The sequence below is a fragment of the Temnothorax curvispinosus genome, unplaced genomic scaffold (genome assembly GCF_003070985.1).
Source record: "Temnothorax curvispinosus isolate PA1 unplaced genomic scaffold, ASM307098v1 QBEX01017370.1, whole genome shotgun sequence".
Taxonomy (NCBI): Eukaryota; Metazoa; Arthropoda; class Insecta; order Hymenoptera; family Formicidae; genus Temnothorax; species Temnothorax curvispinosus.
The window spans coordinates 50,151-71,019 of NW_020227150.1; the positions used below are offsets into that span (position 1 = coordinate 50,151).

The window sequence follows — 20,869 nt, forward strand, 5'->3', positions numbered from 1 at the left end:
GTTTTCCATTTAAAAAAAAACAAGGCAAACGTATATCGTCGGTCTGACAGACCAATGCGCGGGTATAGGAAGGTTAATCACTGGCGGAGGAAGTTATTGTTTCTATTTATCTATGTTTCTTATTTCCGTTTCCTTTATTTTTATTATTCCGAGTTTATTGTACACGTTATATTTATTATCTCTTATTTTAACGTTTTTGCTCTCTCACCTTCGATTTATTCGATAAGCATAATCAGTTAGCAACAATCACATATTATCTACGTTTCTTCGTTTTACTTATTTTTATTCCGAATTCATCGTGCACGTTATATTTATTATCTCTTATTTTAACGTTAACTCTCTCCGATTTATTCGAACAATCACAATATTATCTATCGCTTCTTCGTTTCCCATATTTTCATTATTCCGAACTTATCGTTTGCACGCTAGATTTATTATCTCTTATTTAACGTTCACCATCTCATCTCCGACTTATTCATAAGCAATAAGCATATTTTAATCAATAGTTAATTGTACCATGACGTAATTAGAATTAACTATCTTGTTTCTGCAAGCTCATTGTATATTACGAGCGGTTTATATTTTATCAGATACAACTTCTCGATTAATATAATTATATAGCTTTTCATTCGAACGCGATACGCTTCATCCTTGTGCCGTCGTTCGTCTACCTTAATTGCACGAAAAAAAGAAGGAACCGGACAGCTCTTAACTTTCACTTTTGACGTTACTACGATCGACCTTCAAATCCTGGAATATTTTTCCCCGCGTGCGATTTTTAAAGCTGAGTCTGTAATTTTTTTGTCCATTCAATTTGCATTTCTGGATTACACGCAACGGCGTCTTGAATTATATATTCGCTGCTTAATTCTTTTCATTTCAGAATTTGCACGACATTTCGCGTGACATTGAATATTGAACAAAGCAACGTGATATCGGCCACCGACAGGATGTGAGCTGATTGAGATAGCAAGATTTTTTCCGCGAATGGTTATACCCAATGATTCATCTCCCGCTATATATCTATCCGTCTACAATTACACTTATTGAAGATGTCGAGTTACACGCACGTGCATCTCGTGTCCAACCGCTAATAAATCTCGGCTCACATCCGACTGGCTGCGGAGATTGTTTTGCGTGTTTATTTTTTTTCCTATATATTCTCTCTGTTTTTTTAAATTTTATTTTATCAGAACCCCTTATCTGTTATCTCTTATCTCCGATCATTATTCGTCATGCCGGCTCGTGCGACTTCATGTAGGATAAATATTATTTTATTTTTACGTTATATAAGTTTGTCTCTGGGTATTTGACGCCTTTCGATAAAAATGTTGTTTCTTCGTCGTTACAGGTCAATGCTTTAAATGATTCGCATCAGCAATTGATGGTACATTGGGTCGGGGAGGGCTCCAACGTAATAATATGTCTAGCGAGGGATAGCACGCCCGTGGTACGCTACCAAGGAGGTGGTAAATTCTCCTCCCCGACTCATCCTAGCGCTGTGTACATCAGTTACGATTATGGCGACACGTTCGAGAATAAGACTGAACTGTTCAGGGTTTCGTCCGACCCCAATGCTCATTATGCGGTTGTGGACAAATTCACCAATCATCCTAAGTACTACCAACACGTGAGTTCCGCTTTACAAAAGCGTTTCCTACGAAATAAATGGCTCGTATATTTCCTGGGCATATTTCCAATTCTGCTGTTCAAAGAGCGTTTCTCGAGACTTTTCTTCTTTTGCAGTGCGTCTTCGTGGACAGTCAGAATAGTTTAATCTTTATAACATATAATAACGGTCTAACAATCCAGAGGGTCACGGTGCCGTTTCATCCGAGCGAAGTCTCGTTTTACGAATTAGACCCACGGGTGCTCATCGCACTGGACAAAGTTGATTCAGCGCGGAAGGTATAATATTATTTAGCAATTATTTAAATTCTGAATTTATAGATACCGTTTCTATTTTATTTTAAAGAATATAAGATGGTGTCGAAAATTATTCTTTCTGACTTTGGAATACATCAATTTCAGTTGTGGCTGTCGACCGATCGTGGAACATCCTGGGTACCGATTCACCAATTCGTAAAGGCTTTCTTTTGGTCTTCGGATCGCGTTCTATTGGTTGAACGCATGGAGCCTACTGGACTAAATACGGTTTTGAAGCTGGATCTGCGAAATTTGCCCTGGTATCAAAGAGCGAACAATGCGTTGCGAGTTAGAATGTCTATACGAAAGGAATTTATCGTGGTTATTCAAAACATTGAGAATTTCCAGATCAGAGGTGACTACATGTTCGCCACTATGAAAAATTCGAAGGTAAATGTTACGATGCTATATGTAAAATCTCTCATAAGATTTAGAATTTACTTGTTTTCATTGAACGTTGCTTGAATTCTTTTTAACAGAATGGAACGTCGGAGCATCTGGATCTGTACGTCTCCTATAAGAATCAAACGTTTGTCCCAGCGCATTTTAACACGGAATTGGATTGCAAAGATTATCATATTGTAGACGTGTCGTACAATCGAGTCTTCATCGCTGTGTCGCACAGCGACACTATGATCAATCTTTACGTGTCGCAAGTTATAGACCACGAGAAAGCTATATTTACATTGTCTCTGGAGAGCATCCTCACATTTTTCCCCAACAGTACTTGGAAGGACAGTTGGTTGAAGTAAGTTACAAAATATAACGGATAATCATTTTATAAAAATAAAATTACAAGTTTTGCGAACTTATTACTATGAAAGCTGTGAAACTCGTGAAAATAAGATTATAAGATTATAGTGAAAATAAGATTATAAGTTTTAGATAATAAGATTATAAGAGAGCTCCTCGTTAATTTTCTCTTTAAATTTTCTTGACTTATCCGTGTATTTATACGCCCTTGTATTATTTGCGTAGTGACGTGGCTGACGAGGCATTCACGGATCTGTATAAGGTCGAAGGTCTTCGAGGTATATACATAGCGTCGCGGGTCAAAGGTAACCCGAAATCAAGCTCGATCGGGCCGGAACACTTGGAGTCATTAATCACTTTCGATCATGGCGTTAGTTGGAACAGTATTAAGGCACCATCGACGAATCACGAAGGCTTTTACATTCACTGCACAAAAGACTGCTCGTTACATTTGAGTCAGAGATTCAGTCAATTATATCCGGTGACAAGATCCGTCACTATCATGAGCTCGAAATCGGCGCCCGGAATAATAATGGCCACCGGTGTGATCGGATCTAGCTTGAAGGGTCATCCTGCGCTTTACGTGTCTAGAGACGCCGGTCTTACGTGGAAACAAGTACTGAAGGATTATTACTTCTTCAACATGGGCGATCACGGAGGTTTACTAGTGGCGGTTAAGTATTTCAAATCGCGCGGGGAGACCAGAGATATCTCGTACTCGACAGACGAGGGCGAGACGTGGGAGACATACGAGTTCAACGAGAAAATGTTACGTGTCTACGGCCTCATGACGGAGCCTGGAGAAAACACCACGGTGTTCACCATGTTCGGATCGGACAGCGGGCAGCATCAATGGCTTATCATCAAGGTCGATCTACGAAATGTGTTCGAGAGGGAATGCACGGAGGATGACTACAAGTTTTGGTCTCCGTCGAGCACCGACCAACCGGTCATGGCTTGCGTGTTAGGACGTAAGGAAACGTATCAGAGACGCGCGCCGCGCTCCAATTGCTACCAGGGCGTAAACTACGATCGGGCAGTGAGACTGGAAACCTGTCAGTGCGACGCGAACGATTATCAGTGCGATTACGGTTTCATGCGCGTCGGGAATCCCTATCACTGCATTCGCAATAAATCCAGCGTCGCCGATCACGATCCTTACGCCGTGCCGATCACGTGTCAGCCCGGTGCGTTCTATAATCGCACAAAGGGTTACGTGAAGATATCCGATGATGACTGTACCGACGGCCTCGCGAGGAACTTTGAGCCCGACGAGATCCCATGTCCGATGGACGAGAAGCCGGAATTCTTATTGGTCGCCCAACGAGAACACATTACGCGAATCGACTTGGTGGAGAATAAAATGGAGACGTTACCTGTGCACGATCTAAAGAATGTCATTGCAATCGAATTCGATATGAAAAATAACTGTCTGTACTGGGCAGATATTGTAAACGACACAATCGGTAGACAGTGTCTGAAGGATGGCGCTAGCTATCCCGAGATTCTCGTTGAGACCGATCTGAGTTCCGTCGAGGGAATGGCCTTCGATTGGGTGTCTAATGTGCTCTATTTTGTGGACGGTGTTAAGATGAGGATACAGATAATCCGAACGGATGTACCTGCTATGGGCAGAATGCGCAGGACGATATTAGGGCCGAACAATCTGCAAAAGCCCCGAGGTATCGCGGTTCATCCTATGAACGGCTATATGTTCTGGACCGATTGGGCACCGGGCAATGCCTCGGTCTCCCGAGCCAACTTGGACGGCACGGACGTTAAACGATTGTTCACTAAGCCCAATGTCGAATGGCCGAACGGAATAACGATCGATCATATCGCCGAACGTATCTACTGGGTGGACGCTCGAGCGGATTACATAGCTTCCTCCGACTTCGATGGTAAAAGGTTCAAGAAGATCATCGCTAACGACGCGCGTGTCTCGCATCCATTCGCGGTCGCTGTGTTCAAGGACAACGTGTATTGGGACGATTGGAAGCAGTCGATGATATTCATCGCCAACAAGGATCACGGGGTCGGAATCAACACGGTAGTCGGTTTCCAGATCGCGGGTCTGATGGATCTCAAGATCTTCGCGCACAGCGTGCAGATCGGCAAGAACGAGTGCGCGAAGAACAACACGTGCTCGCACATCTGCCTGGGCGCGCCGCACAACAGCTACGTTTGTCTCTGCCCGGACGGTATGGTGATGACGGACGGCAAGTGTTTCTGCCCGAACGGTGTCAAGCCGTACACCAACTCGACGTGCCCGCGCGTCGCCAGCACCTGCTCGTCCAACCAGTTTGCCTGCAACAACCACGTGTGCATCCCCGAATTCTGGAAGTGCGACGGCGACAACGACTGCGGCGACAACTCAGACGAGGTGCATTGCAACCGCGCCACGTGCAGCCCGAATAACTTCGAATGCGACGATAACAAATGCATACCTAAATACTGGGTGTGCGATCTGGATCGTGACTGCAAGGACGGCAAGGATGAGGTGAATTGCACGTACACCAATTGCACCGAGACGCAGTTCAAGTGCCACAACGGCCGCTGTATATCTCATCGTTGGCGCTGCGACGGCGAGGACGACTGCCGCGACGGCTCGGACGAGCAGAATTGCACCAAGAACGTTCAACCGAATACGTGTCGCTCCGACGAGATGGTCTGCAAGGCGGATCACTCGTGCATACCGACCTCTTGGAAGTGCGACGGCGAGCCAGACTGCGAGGACGGCGCCGACGAGAAGGACTGCAACAACATGGTGTGCGAGTCGTGGCAGTTTACATGCAACAACACTAAGGAGAACGGACATCGGTGCATATATAAATCATGGGCATGCGACGGTGACAAGGACTGCGTCGACGGCTCCGACGAGATAAATTGCACCATCACCACTATCGCACCACCGATAAGCCCGTCTATATCGATGAACTCCTGCAACGACTGGATGTTCATGTGCAACAACAAGAAATGCGTGCCCTACTGGTGGAAGTGCGACAGCGTGGACGACTGCGGCGACGATTCCGACGAGATAGGCTGCGGCGGCGGCGTGGACGGCGGCCTAGATCCTACGCCTCCGATTCACACGACGCAACAGCCGCGCAACTGTCGCGAGCATCAGTTCCAGTGCTACAACGGCGATTGCATTGAGAACGCGTGGGTGTGCGACGGCTCCAACGACTGTCCGTCGGGCGAGGACGAGCAACACTGCGAGCAGACGCACGCGTGCCGCGAGAACGATCAATTCATGTGCCGTCAAGACGGCTCGTGCGTACCGCTCTCGAGCATCTGCAACGGCATCGAGGAGTGTCCGGACGGCAGCGACGAGCTTGGTTGCCACACGGATCACGAGGTGAACCCACCTGCCACGCCGTCCTGCTACGTTGGCCTTTTCCCATGCGACGAGACCCGCTGCTTCCCGCTGGCGGCCTACTGCGACGGCAAACACGATTGTCTAGACGGCTTCGACGAGAGTAATTGCGAGAAGAACGGCTCGCGCGTGTATCAGGTGCTAGTGATGGGCGTGGATGAGCGCTCTGTCAACGATTCGAGTTTCTTCCTCTTCTGGTGGATGCCTATACCGTCGAACGTGACGTTCGAGTTTTTGCCGTCTATCGCGCGGGCGGTACCAGGGGCCAAGTGGACCAACGCCAGCGAGTGGATCGAGGACACGGAATACCCGTTCAACAAACTCGAACCGTACACTAAGTACAATCTGACGGTCTACGTGAAGGTGAAGGGCCAGGCCACCGTATTCCCACCGGCGAAGTATCTGGTGGTGATGACCGGCGAGGGTGTGCCGTCCGAGCCGTGGTCCGTGAACGTCACGCAGAAGAACGGCAGCCGTGTGGAGCTCGCCTGGACACCGCCCATACGTCCCAACGGTCTCATTATCGGATATCAGGGCTTTATGACGCCGCCGATACCGCCGATGGAGTTCAATTGGCAGAAGATGACCTCCGCGGTCATCGACCGCGTGGGCTTCGAAGCGGGCAAGAATTATTCCTTCTGGATCGTGGCGAAGAACCGGCAATATCAATCTGCCTCGTCGAAGGTTGTCACGCTGATGTTCGACGGCTCGGCCAACATCGAAGACATCGAAGATCTCCGTGTGGTGGCCACGACGAATCACTCGGTCACTTTGACGTGGAAGAAGCTGAAGGACGTGGACGGGTATCACATCACTCCCAGAGCACCGCCAGCGTATCCGGCTCTGCAAACCGTCTCGACCATGGACAATCTGATGGAGGTTAAGAAATTGGCGCCGGGTACCAAATACACCTTCGAGGTCGGCGCGATGAAGAAGAAGTACATCGGTAGGATCGCCATGGTGACCGCCACGACGAACGGCACCGTGCTGCCGACGGTAATTGACTTCGACGCGCAATTGGTCAAGTCCCAGAGAACGACCGTCAAGCTTACTTGGGACCCACCGAAGAGCAACAGGAAGATCAAGTGGCAATACGCTATTCACTACGCTACCAACATGTTGGAGTTCTTTAAAGGTATTTAAAAGTCATTTGCATTTTCTTCACGCTAGGATTATATCTTGGGTAGGATAATCGATGTGTTTGTATATCGTTTAATATCGTTTGTTTCCGTTTTTTAGCTTATAAACTCATCACCACTAATCTCACGGCTACAATCAAGGATCTGGAAGCGTGTGAATCGTACGTCTTTGCCGTTGGCGTTATTGGGGATTACGGAGCGGGACCTTTAAATCAACCGATTACGGTCACGACGCACTTCAACAAACGTGCACCTCCGAAGAGATTGCGAGTAACGTCGTCGCCGGATAAAAACGATAGCATAATCGTCTCATGGAGCGCGAGTTGTCCGACGATTGACGAACCGATCAGTTACACGGTAAGTCAATAATGCCACGAAACATTTCTCTGGGGAAATAACATTGCGAGAGATTTTGAGAAAGATTTATACTTACGAGAAATTTCTCAAAAATTTTTCTTTTCTCTTATTGATAAAAATTTGAAAATACATGTATTTTTAGCGAGAATATTCATCGATCTCGTATCTTTTTTCCGATTACAGATTTCCGTTACGGAAATGATTCTCAACAAGCAGATAACTGTGACATTGTCACCGACTAACGAAACCATTATGAAGCATACGTTCAATTCCATCAAGTACGGCGGAAAGTACAGTATTACAATAGCCACAGATGTCGAAAATGCCATACCCACGCAACCGTTTATCTACGTAGCGCCGCCAATCAAGCCGCCTCATCAGCTCACCGTCTTACACGATAATACGGAATATTTGATTTATTGGCAAGAACCGGATTTGCCGGAGAACATCCGGAAGGATGCCAATCTGTACTATGAAATTTTGGTGGCCGAGGGATCGAGAACAATAAACGAATCGACCGCCAAAGTCTTGCAGGCCAAAGATCCGCCTTACCGTTACAAGGATGCCAAAACGGATACGATTTACACCTTCGCCGCGCGTTTGGTCACGAACGAAGGCTACCAAAGTCCATTGAGCGAAACTTGGAGCACGCAGATATCAGGTGTGATGTCTTTAACATTTCTTTTCGACGTGAGGAGCCCCTGCCGTGCTTTAATAATAATAATCTCTTCTTTCTTCTATTTAACGCAGGATCGCAGCTTCCGGTGATAATGAATACGTCGAGCATATTATCTCTCGCTATACCGATCTGTTTGATCGTTATAGCGCTCGGTGCTGCGCTCGCATATTTCATTGTTCGACATAGGAGGCTATCTAACAGCTTTACGCAGTTTGCCAATAGCCACTACGATACGAGACGGGGACAAGCCACTTTCCCAGGCACGACAGATGGTTTAGGTCAGTGCTACTTTGCATTTGAAAAGTGGGGAAAAACGTGGGGGGTAAGAATGAAACAATATGAAAATAAACTAACGACTCTTTCTTCTCTTTTTCTTTTACAGAAGAAGAAGACAGTCCGGTAATTCGAGGCTTCTCAGATGACGAACCGCTCGTAATTGCATGAATACTATATATATATACATATATATATGTGTATAAACAGAATATTTACGTACTAGGAAAGACGATGTGCCAAGACACTATTAATGGAGATAGGCATTTTATGCTTTTGATCATAATAGCATAATGTCAAAAATTGTTCTTAAGCTCTAATTTTGATATTAGTTACGCATAGTACGCACTTCGTACTGACAGATTTCAGTCGCATAATAACACATAATGAGACCTCCGCGCAGCATAATGCGGTTCTCGCGTAATTATCGAAAAAAGTCCGTTTTTGCACTTAAAACACTCGGATTTGGGGAAAAACGACGTACACTTTTCAAAATTGTACACTTTCTCCGCTCTGTCGCCGCAGGAGCTGGGTTGGAAGCCAGCCTAAAAGTTTCTCGATTGGAGAATCTCGAAAGTATCGTGGAGGAAGAGGGGAACGGTTGAGGGCGACGGATGTTTGTAACCACGGTCTTACATACAGGTCTAGCCCAATTTCTATATTTCTCATTTTTCATACAATTTCACAGTCGTCATGGGCTGTTACATATTACGTGAAAGGTCGAAATCACATAATCGCGCATAATGAAGGCATAATCAGGCATATTTTTTCTTGGCATAAACCATAGGTGTTCAAAAGCATAAAGTGCCTATACCTAACTATTAATATAATAATTTTGAATATAAATCAAGCTTTATAATGGAAGGAAAAGCTTTTATGAAAGCGTCTCAAGACTGAATACTTAACTGTGACCGTACTTGTGCTGTTGCAGTTAACAACTATTGATCGATAAACAGGCTGCTTAGAGCGCTTACACGAGAGCTTTTCGCGTCGTTCATTAAGTACGTTTGTAGAAATATGGTATACACGTACATGACGAGTGCTCGAAGTAACTACCTGCCGTGAAGTTGGAAAGGCCATTGCACCTCAAATTCGAGTGTAAACAAGTCCAGGACGGCTGTAGGTTGGAAATATGATTACCGTATAGTGAAAGGATAAACGCCAATCGTTGAAATCGACGGCAGTTTGTATATAGTAAATATTTTTTATGGATGGATTGATTGAGACTTTCGAGGTGACACACATTTGCATTTTTAATATTATATTTATATGAACTGTATGTGTGAAGAAACTTTTTTAGTTCGTATTCAGATTTGTTGATGCGAAAGTGAGTTACCGGCACTCGGGACACGAACTTTTTGGTAAAAGCTGTTTTAATAAACACCCCACAGAGGCCATAAGTTTTTTCCATATAGCAAGTGCATGACCAAAGTAACACTTTCTTCTAATGCCGCATTCAAGAGGTATATCAATCTCGTCTGTTCATAGAATAGATTCCTATGACGTTTCATTCGAGTTCTTCGGCTTGAATAATCGTCTCGAGCAACTTTTTATGATCGTCCCGATTAGAATTATATATCGACCGCGATGCGGGATTGAAAGAAGTCTTTATAAGCGAGTTTCGATCTCGCGAAAGGGTGATCTGACCCTCGTAAAAAGTGTGTTACAATTATTGCGATTTGAACACAATGCTAAGTACGTTTTTTTTTTATCTTTAGGTACACATAAAAAAAGTAATTCGTCAAATAATTGTGTGCTTTGTACGATTAAGTAGATTACTTTTTTTTTTAATCTTACATTTAAAAAAATCATAGATTATTCTCACCAAGATCGAACGTTTTTAGTTAAGATTAGGAGAGGTTTACCAACAAGATGCCGATGAGAAAATAAAAAAAAGAAACGACCGTCGGGTGTTCTCAGTGCGAATAAAATGGTAGTGAATGCGTCGTAACTTTCAGATTGTTGTAAATGTAAATAATGTTTAAATATTTAAGCGTGTGATCTTTCACCGCTTAATCCGTTGGATTATCCGTAAAAGACATTAATGGTTGAATCCCGCGATCAGTTATATTTTTATGTCGGAATAGTCTAAGATTCTCTATATGCATACGCGCCGCGACGACGAAAAGAAACCATCGATTTCACAGGATCTTTTGCTGCGTATATGACATACATATACACAAACGAGAGCAGTTTTATTGCAAAGAGTCTAGATGTAAGATTGATTGTATTTTTAATTAATTGTCTTTTTTCTCTCTTCTCTTCTCTCAAATAAAAAAGAAATGTGTGATGTGCTACGAGTTTCTAAAAAAACTCATGTATTTTTGAGCGGATCATTTTGTTCGAGTCAATATGCCGAGTCGACGAACGCGTTAAACAGATTGAACGGCCGGCATTTCTATGCCATTGTGAAATTGTGAATTAATCTAAATTGTGATAACAAGATTGTAATTCACACATTTACATCCTGTTGCATAGCATACTGATATTTCTGAAAATCTCGCTCTTTTTGACGACAGAAAAATAAAGTGATGCAGGGTATACGCGCGAAACGACGGCGGATCGTTGAAAAGCTAACAGTATTAATGAGGTTTGGTACGTTTCCTTTGTATCAGCTACGACATAATAGTGACCTCCCGAACGAGTTGAATTAATTATAAAGGAAAGGTTTCCCCTGTTGGTACTTGACGCGATTACGCTCTCGGCCCACCAACGGTTTACTTCTTCCCTTTTTTTTGCTACACGTCGTCAAATGTTGGAGAAGAAAATACTAATAAAAATGTCCATGTTTTTAAATCTGTGTTACGCGGCTTTTATACGTAATCAATCAAATATTGATGCAATTTTATTGTATCAATAACAGTGATATAATTGACATCATATGATATCGACATAATTGATATAATTAATATATCATTGATATCATTTATATCAAATAAACAATATTATTATATAATATGGAAATATTATGTAATAATATTGTTCATGGGCCGCTTTAGCGAGAGCGATGAGAATAGAAGAGAATATATATAGCTGATTTACATGTAAATGTCAAAAAAGTTATAACGCGACAAGAGACAGTGATATATAATATATATACATATATAATATATTTACGTGTAAATAAATAAACTTAAGTCACAGAATATTTGTCATTTAAATGTTCTCGTTTTTATTTATAAATTGCTTTGATACCTTCGCATTTTTTATATACTTGATGACATGCACATTATATTATTCATTAACTTACTTTTTTTTACTAATAATTCTTGTCAATATGATTTTTAATTTTGCTACTTAGTTTTCCTATTATTTTGTTAAAACTTATTTTGCCGCTTATTTCACGAAAAGCTTTCTAGTTTTAATTTCTTATCAGAACATTTAACATTTAATTTTTTAACTATGAAAACCATTGACGCTCAACATTTTGGTTATGGAAAAATCTACTTTAATTTTGTTAGAAATTTGCAAATTTTTGGTTATCCAATAATGATCTAATTTAATGTTTTTTATATAGATTATAGATAGTGCACATATTTAAAAAAGTAGCACATTCATTATCCTGTCAAACTCACGAATTCTGGTATAATGTAGCGGATGTTCCGGGCCATGTCTCAAACGTCCAAAAGTAGAACGGCAAAAATAATAGTTTCGTTTATTCGTGACAAGCCCATCTCGTCCGAGGGAGGTGAGAGACTTCCGTTACCATTTTTAAAAGGCAATTTGGAAGTTTGTGACCCGTTACCTCATTAAGCAAACGGCACGCAACCGGAAATTTAACACCATCCTCTTCGCACTTTAATTCTCGTCGTTCTCGTACGTAATTCTTCTTGTTATGCAAATGCGGCCGCATCTTCAACGCCTGATTACATTCATCAGCGATTATATTACGGTGTAACTGCAGTCCTGAATTAACCATGTGTATATGTATATAAAGTTATTTATATATAAATATTTTGTCATTTAAAATTATGTGTGTAAAAGGATATGATATTTTGAGGTAATTGCCTAACAGAGTTACACGAGAAATTTTTAAAAACCTCAAAGCTTGTCAAGATGCACACATATTGCTAAGAAAACTTCGAGAATTGAACAATTTTTTACGTGTCTATTGTGAGGCATAAGTAGAATCAACATAATAGAAAAAGAAATTGAAATAAATTTGTTAAATATCCTCAGATTATAAAAAGCCTCCGGTTGAATATATATCCTAATACACTGGACTTTTTCCTTGCGGGAGTTGCGCTCCAATTAATAAACGCAACCCTCTTCTAAATCGTGCGCACTAAACTTTCGCAATAAACTTCGACCGCACTTGACTCGCGATGAGATAAAAGGCGAAATTTAGAGGCCATTATTCCGGCACTACGAGATACCGCAATATCGTTTACCTTCCGCTCAACTATATTCACTTTTATTACTATCTTCCACTCCGGTCCTTACGCTTCGTATAATATCCTCTTCATAATTTCATACACATTACATTTCATCGTTGATTGGCAATGGCATGGGCTATTCCGTGAAATTAGCAGGCAGTATACCACTGCCATAAGGTATTATAAGAGTGTCCAAGATGATTTATGACATACGCGATATAGTTGGAACGGGGTTTTTCAACTCGGGAATATCATCTCGGAAGGAACCGAGATGCGTAGTTTCTCTCACGTTTTTCGCGGAGAAACGATGTCATAATTTTTCAAGCGTTATAAATTTCCAAGTTTATTTTAGCCTTTTTTTTTGTAACGTTGATTCTGTTTTCAAGCGCGGAAAAAACTAATCTCATCTACGTTCGTGCCAGGAATATATATTTAATTTCCGAGTATTCAGTGACGAACGCGCTGGTGCGCGTGTCGACATCCGAGATATTTCTCTTGTAAAAAAGTAGCAAGATTTTAGAGTATTTTTTATTTAAATAATTTACTTTATCTTTTGTTTAATGCACATTTATTTAATAAATTAATTTAATTTAATTTATATGATTTTTCACGGAATCACACATTCGCAGAAATCGTGCCTTATTATGTGTATCACACTATTAAGTTCTTAGTGTCAAATTATAGTCAATTTGAGTCATTTTTAAGCACTTCTATAGGTCGCCACTGCTCTTATTCAATATGTCATTTACTGAAACAATGTTAATTTAACGAAATCAGTGAAGTTAAAATAATATTGTTTTGTATTAAAATAATAAATTTCGACTCACATGGTAGTTAAAAATAAAAAAAGGTTATTTTACCTTAAAGGTATTGGTTTAAATTTAATCTTTTAATATTTAACAGTGTACGAAACGGACGTGTTTTTTTTAATTATTTATGAGACTCGTAAGTTTTACGCTAATCTATACTTAATCGGTCGTAAACTCCGCGAAGGAAAGACGTCGCGTCGTTACGCTAAACGACGCGGCGCGTTAACTCGGGGCAACCGCGTGCGCGTTTACCGTAATCATAATTGTTACCCTAATTATACATGCGGCCAGTATGCGTACGCGCTCCTCTTCTAATCAGATCGTTTGAAGACTGAATCACCTCGCGTTACGGAACGCGCGATGGGCGCTGCCGAGGGTCTACTCCTCTAATCTTCTCGTTGCAGCATACGTTACGTTACGGATAAACGTTTTGCGTCAAGTGGATTATTTAACGTTTAATCCCTCGGTTAATTACATTTATTTTCGCGAAGAGCGCAAGCAATATATAAAGCTATTACAACGCGCGTTCAATATCGTTCGCGAATATTTTCTTACGACAGGAAAGAGAGCGCTTTCTCGTTGCATTAGAGATTTCTTAATTTCCTGGAGAATATCATATTTAACGATTTACGCGATACAAACGTTATTCTTGACGTATCTGGAGCAGCTTCTTCGCATATATCTGTCTACGTAATTTCAACAGCTGCATGACTTTTAAAGAAACCGTCTTGCTCCGTAAAATTTATTAAGCTTATATAGCATACGTCATAAACTAAATGTAATGGTTTTCATTTAATATAAAAGTCCTGCGTTTATAAGACGCGCTTATTAAAGCGTGCGTGACACGGCAATCAATCTTGCGTGAGACACGGTAATCTTTTCTAAAATCACAAACAGCAATTGGCTTATATAAATTTTATGTCGCAGAGTACTACAACGTCATGTTGAGTATTTGAAAATTGAATTGTGATGAAACATTGTTATGGATGCTGCAGAAACATAAAAAATCTATAAGATATTCCAAGATTTATTATTTATATAGACTCCGACGGGGGATAATAAAAATAATCGTCAAGTGTGGAATTAATAAAACAATTTTACTTATGTTCCTCTTACGTTCTTCATGTGTGCAGTACGCACAGAGGGAAAATGTAATTAGCTGTACATATGTGACGATCAAATGGCAAATATCTTGCTTGTTGAAAAGCGCGGACCTACTTTGCGGACACTTACATTCAGGCCATCAATCGCTTTTCATTCCCAATAACCTTAATGTTTATTATAAAAGAGCAATGTAATATAAATTGATAACTAGAATTGGAACGGAGGACCGGCTTTCACCGTGTGTCGTAGAATTTTATTAGACTTTTGATAAAGAATGAAAAATCTATGGATAGGAAGTGCATATAATTAAAATCACAATTTATGCAAGTGAAGGGGGAAAACAGAATAATTCAAATATGCAAGTGCGGAAGTTGCGTTCGAAAGATAGTCTAGTTCTCTCAATTTTTATCTATTTCTTGCGTCTTTTCGAATAAGATTTTATCTTTATCCTGTTTAACTAGTACCGTTATTAGGTAACTTATTAGTAAGCTAATTACATCGATTAAAGAGACATACTTGATGTACCTGAGTCAAGATGTACCTGAGACTTAGATGAATGAGACACGTATTTCTGTGATGTCAGAAATAGATTTTATTTCTTATGGACTAGTGACTATAGATAATTTGTTAGCAAGCTGATTAAAGAGCTATCGATTAAAGAGACTTAAATTATTATTATTATTATCCCTCTATCGTTTCTTCAAAATTTCTGTAATTAAGGCGGTGCAGTTGATTAAATTATCCGACTCTTCTCTCGCTTGGCGAGATCAAGAGAATCCCGTATTAAAATACCTCGTAAATCACCCAAATTACACCACCGCGGTCCGTTAAGATGTTTACCTTGATAAACCACTGTTATTTGGATCCTTTCTCAAATACACCGCGAGTTTACTTCTTTCTACTTTCGGTGACCATCGCATGCAACGATATTAAAATAATTCTGTCTATTTATGGCGAAATTATGGTGATTCGAGTGATAAACGTTGCACGAGTGAACGAGCTACGAAAGAAAACGGGAACTCGATTAACAAACAGTGTTGGGCACTATAATTGCTTGTTTCCTCGCGAATTACCACGCAGGATTACCATATTACACTGACCGTTTAGCATGTGACAGCTATTGCACGTTTAGCCCCTCGTCGGGTCGCCTCACCCCCGATAGGACATTTTCGCAGAAACGATCTCGTACGTATTAAACGACGCTTCCGCTCTAGCGGAACGCGGTATATGCGGGGATCGAGGTCGCCGTTCTAGAAAATGTCCAATGTTAGCAACCACTCGAGCTCGCGCTTCGCGTGAGAACGCCCTTTTTCAGGTGGGACCTTCGCGGTGATTTTCTCTGGAAGAGAAATTCCCACGCGCGGCCGAATAACACGGCTGAAAATGGCTAGGATAAGATTGTACATGATTGCGGATCGATCATTCGATGACGTACAATTTGCAAACTTGAAAGCAATAGCCAGTAGCGTTTGTTCTAGATGACACATTTTTTTATTACGTGTACATTGCAGAAAAACATTTCTTGATTATTTCAAGTTTCAAGAGATCATCATATTATTATAGCAGAAAAGTTCCACATTAATTTATATGCAGACTGTAAACAGAATTGGTTTAACTCTTATTTAGAATTTATTTTCTAAATATATATTTGTAAGTATATTAGATATTTAACAAATATATTATGTAATTTTTGGCAATGCAAATATATTCGGAAATTTAGTCAATTTTTGGTATGCAAGTTTTAATACAGTTAAGCAATTATTTCGATAGCAATACCTCGGAATGTAATTTCGACGAAATTAGCTGTTCTGCAGATTCGCGTTATTTTAGATATACGTACAAATGAACATCTTTTAGTTCTTATAAGCTTAAAGGAAACCTGGTTATTATACACGGAGAAAGTCCTAAACTGGTGGAGGGACATTTAAATAAACGTTAATAGCATTTAGTGAAAATTTCATCCGACACGGATTCGCACTTAAGCCAGAAACGGAGCGTAGTGCCGAGGATCGTGAGAATGAGAGGGATAAAGGAGGGAGGAAAACACGCCTGGTATATCGAGGATCACGATCGCGCTGGAGCAAGGACACGAGGAGGCAAGCAGGTCCGCCGGCCAGCGCGAAAGAAGGGATCCGGATCCCCACTATTAAATGGCCCGACTGTGCAGCGAACGCAAGAAGGAGCTACATCGGGGGCGGCTCGACACCATCTAGCCTCAGTGTAATTCCACCATCCGCGAAGTTTAGTTAGATTGTTAGATGATACTGGAGAAGTGTACTGGGAGAAACAAGCGCCGGGTTCCGAACAAAGTTTGAGATCCCATCGCGGACGGAGGAGAGCTCGAGTCGAAAAGGGAAGCTAATGAAGTTGGCACGCGACGGTGGTTCAAGCACGGAGAAGCTTATCCCTGCATCGTAGAACGACCATTCTGTGCCTCGACCTTGCAAGTTCGGAATAGCGTGAAGGAGACATCTCGTCACTAGGTATAGACGGCTTTGAGAAATGGCAAGAAGAAAGTTCGTTCCAATTCGTTTGAATACCACTCTACACTGAAGATCGTGTAATGTCAGCTCTTGCTACGATTCGAGCGCAAAAACAAGTTAATTTATTCTATGCCTGTAATTAAGCGGCGGGGAAGAATGTATGGATTGCATTTTCGAGACCGTCGTGGAGAAGTATAATATTAAAGTCGCATTTAGTTCTGGGAACCGCGGATTACTCCGCGTAATTGTTCAGACGGCCAGTGTATAATACGAGACTTTTGTTCCTTGAATGAATCGTGCGAAGGGAGAGAAGGTAGGAGCGAGCGAGAGAGGGAGAGAGAGAGAGAAAGAAAGAGATCGGATGCGGAAAGTGTCCGCGTCGACATAATGACACGGAGGAGGAATACTAAATGAACGAGGCCGTGAATGATGTAGGCAAAAGGGAGCCGCGTTCCCACAATTAAGCACCTGTCTGCACCACAAAAGAGAAGCAATCTCCGGCTCGTCTCGGTAGTATCTCGGCGTTCGTCGAGTAGACAGTAGTTACAAAGGCAAGAGGCTCCGCGCTTCGCGGACAGTAATATCGATCCTTAAACCGGCGGAATAAGAACGAAGTACTTGAGTGCAATTACTCATCGATCTCTTATAGTCTCAGCCGTACGAAGTTAGAAGAACGATTACGAGGCGCGATAATAAGGATTCAGGAGAATTCAGGAAGAATTTCAGAATTTTTCAAGAGATTTTTATCAGAAAGTGAACGATTGTATAATATCTTTATTACATTACTTCGTCTCTGTGTGAATGTACAATAGCTTTAACTCCGCTCGTGAGTGATATCCGCGTGTAAATTGCCGAGAGAACTACTGGATGGCGAGAGTAACGGAAACATGACGCGAAGCTGCAAAGTCGGGGGTTGAAGGTCACGAAGCGACCGGTAAGCATAAAAATCAGATCTTGAATTGAACCTACTGGGACACTGGGACACTGGGAAGCTGCGCATAAAGGGTTTCCAGGAACGACAACACATTTGACGTGGTATATAAACGGACGCAGAAACGCGGAAGAGTAACTTCGTTGATGAGGCTACGCCCGTCACGTCGACGATACAACTCGTAAGCGGCAGGACAATGAGGGGAAGAGACGTTTGCTTGTCGGAGGGAAACACAGCGACGCTTCATCACCGCGGCGAAGCGAAACGCCGCGAACAGGATTCGTGACCGGGGGGTCGGAGGTCGAAACGTGCGGCGCGATTTGCCGGCGCGGAAGCTTTTAATAAGAGACGCAAATGATATATATCGTCGCGCGTTGCGGAGGCGGATAACCCGGTAAGAGCAAGGAGAAAGGGCCGAAGTAAACCGTACCGAGAGACGAGATCGGGAACGCGCGCGCGAGGGAGGCGCGGTAAGGAGTATCGGGTATCGATCGCATGGGACTGCGTCGAATTGTTGTATCGGTAACCGCCGCGAGCTAAGCCATCACGTGAAACCGCGAAGGCGAACCGATATCGGATATCACGAGCAAGAAGAGGATCCGGGAACGTTGTCGACACGGCGAGCGCGATAAACGTCCGTGTCTAGTAAATTCATGAGAGGAAGAAGCGAAGAGGGAGAGAGAAGGAGCTGGAGAGAAATTGTCTGGAGCGGACTTGTAAAATGTACGTAGGACGTCGGCGGTGAATTTAACACGGTATTATAGCGACGCGTGCGGCGAGAGGGTACGAAGAAGAGGCAATCTTCGCGATATCAAAGATATTGCCCTGACGGGCCGCGAAGTGGTTCTGCTTCAGGTGTAATAAGAGCTCTCGTAGATCGTGTTTACGACGAGTCGTGAAATCGTCGCTACGATTTCTCGAATAATAAAACGGACGCCAAGGCTGATCTTAAAGAGAAGTCTTCTTTTTAACGAAGGAGACGGGAAACTGTAAGCGGTTCGATTGCAAGGCGCGGATCGGAGGAAGAGTTTCAGGAGCTCAGAAAACATCGTGCTGTTTTTATCGTGTAAAAATACAACGAGAATCGAGACGAAGTAAGAAAAAGAGACAGAAATAGAGACTTGTCCGTCATTGTCAGATTGAGATATATCTTCCGGGTTTTCACGAGGGATTATAAAAACGAACGTCTCCATCTATACCGCGGTATCGTCGAGCGACGCCTGAACGAGACGCGAAGAGACCGCAACGAGAAACTATAACCGGCGATTCAACGGCGCGTGCCGCACAAGTCGAGGGAGAGAATATAACAACAGGTAAATCGCGCCCGAAGGTATTTCCGTTATCCTAACAAAGCATGCGAGGCGCGTTCGTAAAAGCGCGTTAGACACGAGAATAATATTGCCCCGGCCGCGATGTAAATTAAGAGGCGCCCGAAGATACCTCCGGAGAAAGCCGCGCGGATATCGAGGATACCGATAAGGAGTTACAAATCGCTGGAAAAGAGGGGCGTATCCCGCGGAAATTTATTCTACGGCTCGTGGACACAAGAGGCGGGAAATATCATTCGTTCCTCGAAAAAACGTCTGCTCGTTACTCGATTTGCGGATCTCGATTTGCATAACGAGCATCCGCGAAATTCGCGCTTAACACGGAAAATTGGAGCGATCGACGCGGATCCCCCGGGCCGGAAGTGCCGTCGTAAACACGATGAACTGAAGCGTGGACAGAGCAAGAGCAAGAAACGCCACTCGTGAAAGCGGCTCGAAGGGGGCGAAGCGGACGAAAAAAGAGCGCGGCCGCGGATCGCGATGGAGCGCGGCCCGGCGGCGGCGGTTAATGACGGCTCGATGAAAGGCCAGGCCAGGTATATTAGAGCAGGTAGATTTCCGTTCCTTGTAGAAGAATGGGAATACACTTACGGAACGAATGACCTCTCACAGAGCGGTGCTAGCGCGATGCCAGTCGTGTGAAACGACAAAGGCGCAACAACAGTTACAATAATTGCCGCAACCGTTGATATTGTATATCACGCCGAGGGAACTTCATCGCCTTTATTCTTTTATCGTATATTTCGATCGCGCGTACATTTTAATCTCGACGCGCCGGGTCGGCGTTACGATTTAAAATCGAACGGAATGCAGTGATCTGCGTCCGATTATACGATCGCACGAAGAAAAATTCCCGACGGGAAATCCGGCGAGTATAGACGGGATATAATACAAAGACGAAGGAAATTCGGATCACGTTAAAGGAATAAAAGAGAGCTCTCTAAAGGAGATCAATAAGCGTATCGCTCTATATTACGTGACGCGGTAAAAATAAAATCGAGATCGGCGCAAGCATGTCCCGCATCTGCCGCCGTGTGTCGCTTGATAGAACGTACGATTATCTGGCAAAAGCGGTAGCTTGATATTAAGATCTTAGGCGCAATCAACCTGAGGTACTCGACACTCGCGATTAACTGGCGGGTTGGAGAAAATTGCGCGAATGACGTTGAGAGTCTCTCGCTCGTCAACGTGTCGGCGCCGTATTATACGAGCGCGATAAAGGAAAAACGGGTTACAACGGGGGTACGATGAATCGGATGAATCTACGGCGTGCACAGATCGTCGAACAATCCTGATTTTTTCCCCGGACAGGAAGTGCCGGGACGCGCTTTATGA

At 42.9% G+C, this 20,869-nt stretch overlaps 1 protein-coding gene across 1 annotated transcript in view; it reads left to right on the forward strand.

Annotated features, from left to right (window-relative positions):
- Positions 1–11,664, forward strand: part of LOC112467454 (sortilin-related receptor-like) — a 13,923-nt gene extending 2,259 nt beyond the window's left edge. Inside the window, exons 2-10 of the mRNA XM_025036088.1 lie at positions 1,352–1,630; positions 1,747–1,908; positions 2,032–2,316; positions 2,406–2,674; positions 2,905–7,190; positions 7,295–7,551; positions 7,735–8,212; positions 8,302–8,508; positions 8,613–11,664. Coding sequence (XP_024891856.1) covers positions 1,352–1,630; positions 1,747–1,908; positions 2,032–2,316; positions 2,406–2,674; positions 2,905–7,190; positions 7,295–7,551; positions 7,735–8,212; positions 8,302–8,508; positions 8,613–8,674 — 6,285 coding nt within the window. The 3' untranslated portion in view covers positions 8,675–11,664. The remainder of the gene's footprint in view (positions 1–1,351; positions 1,631–1,746; positions 1,909–2,031; positions 2,317–2,405; positions 2,675–2,904; positions 7,191–7,294; positions 7,552–7,734; positions 8,213–8,301; positions 8,509–8,612) is intronic.
- The last annotated feature ends 9,205 nt before the right edge of the window (positions 11,665–20,869 follow it).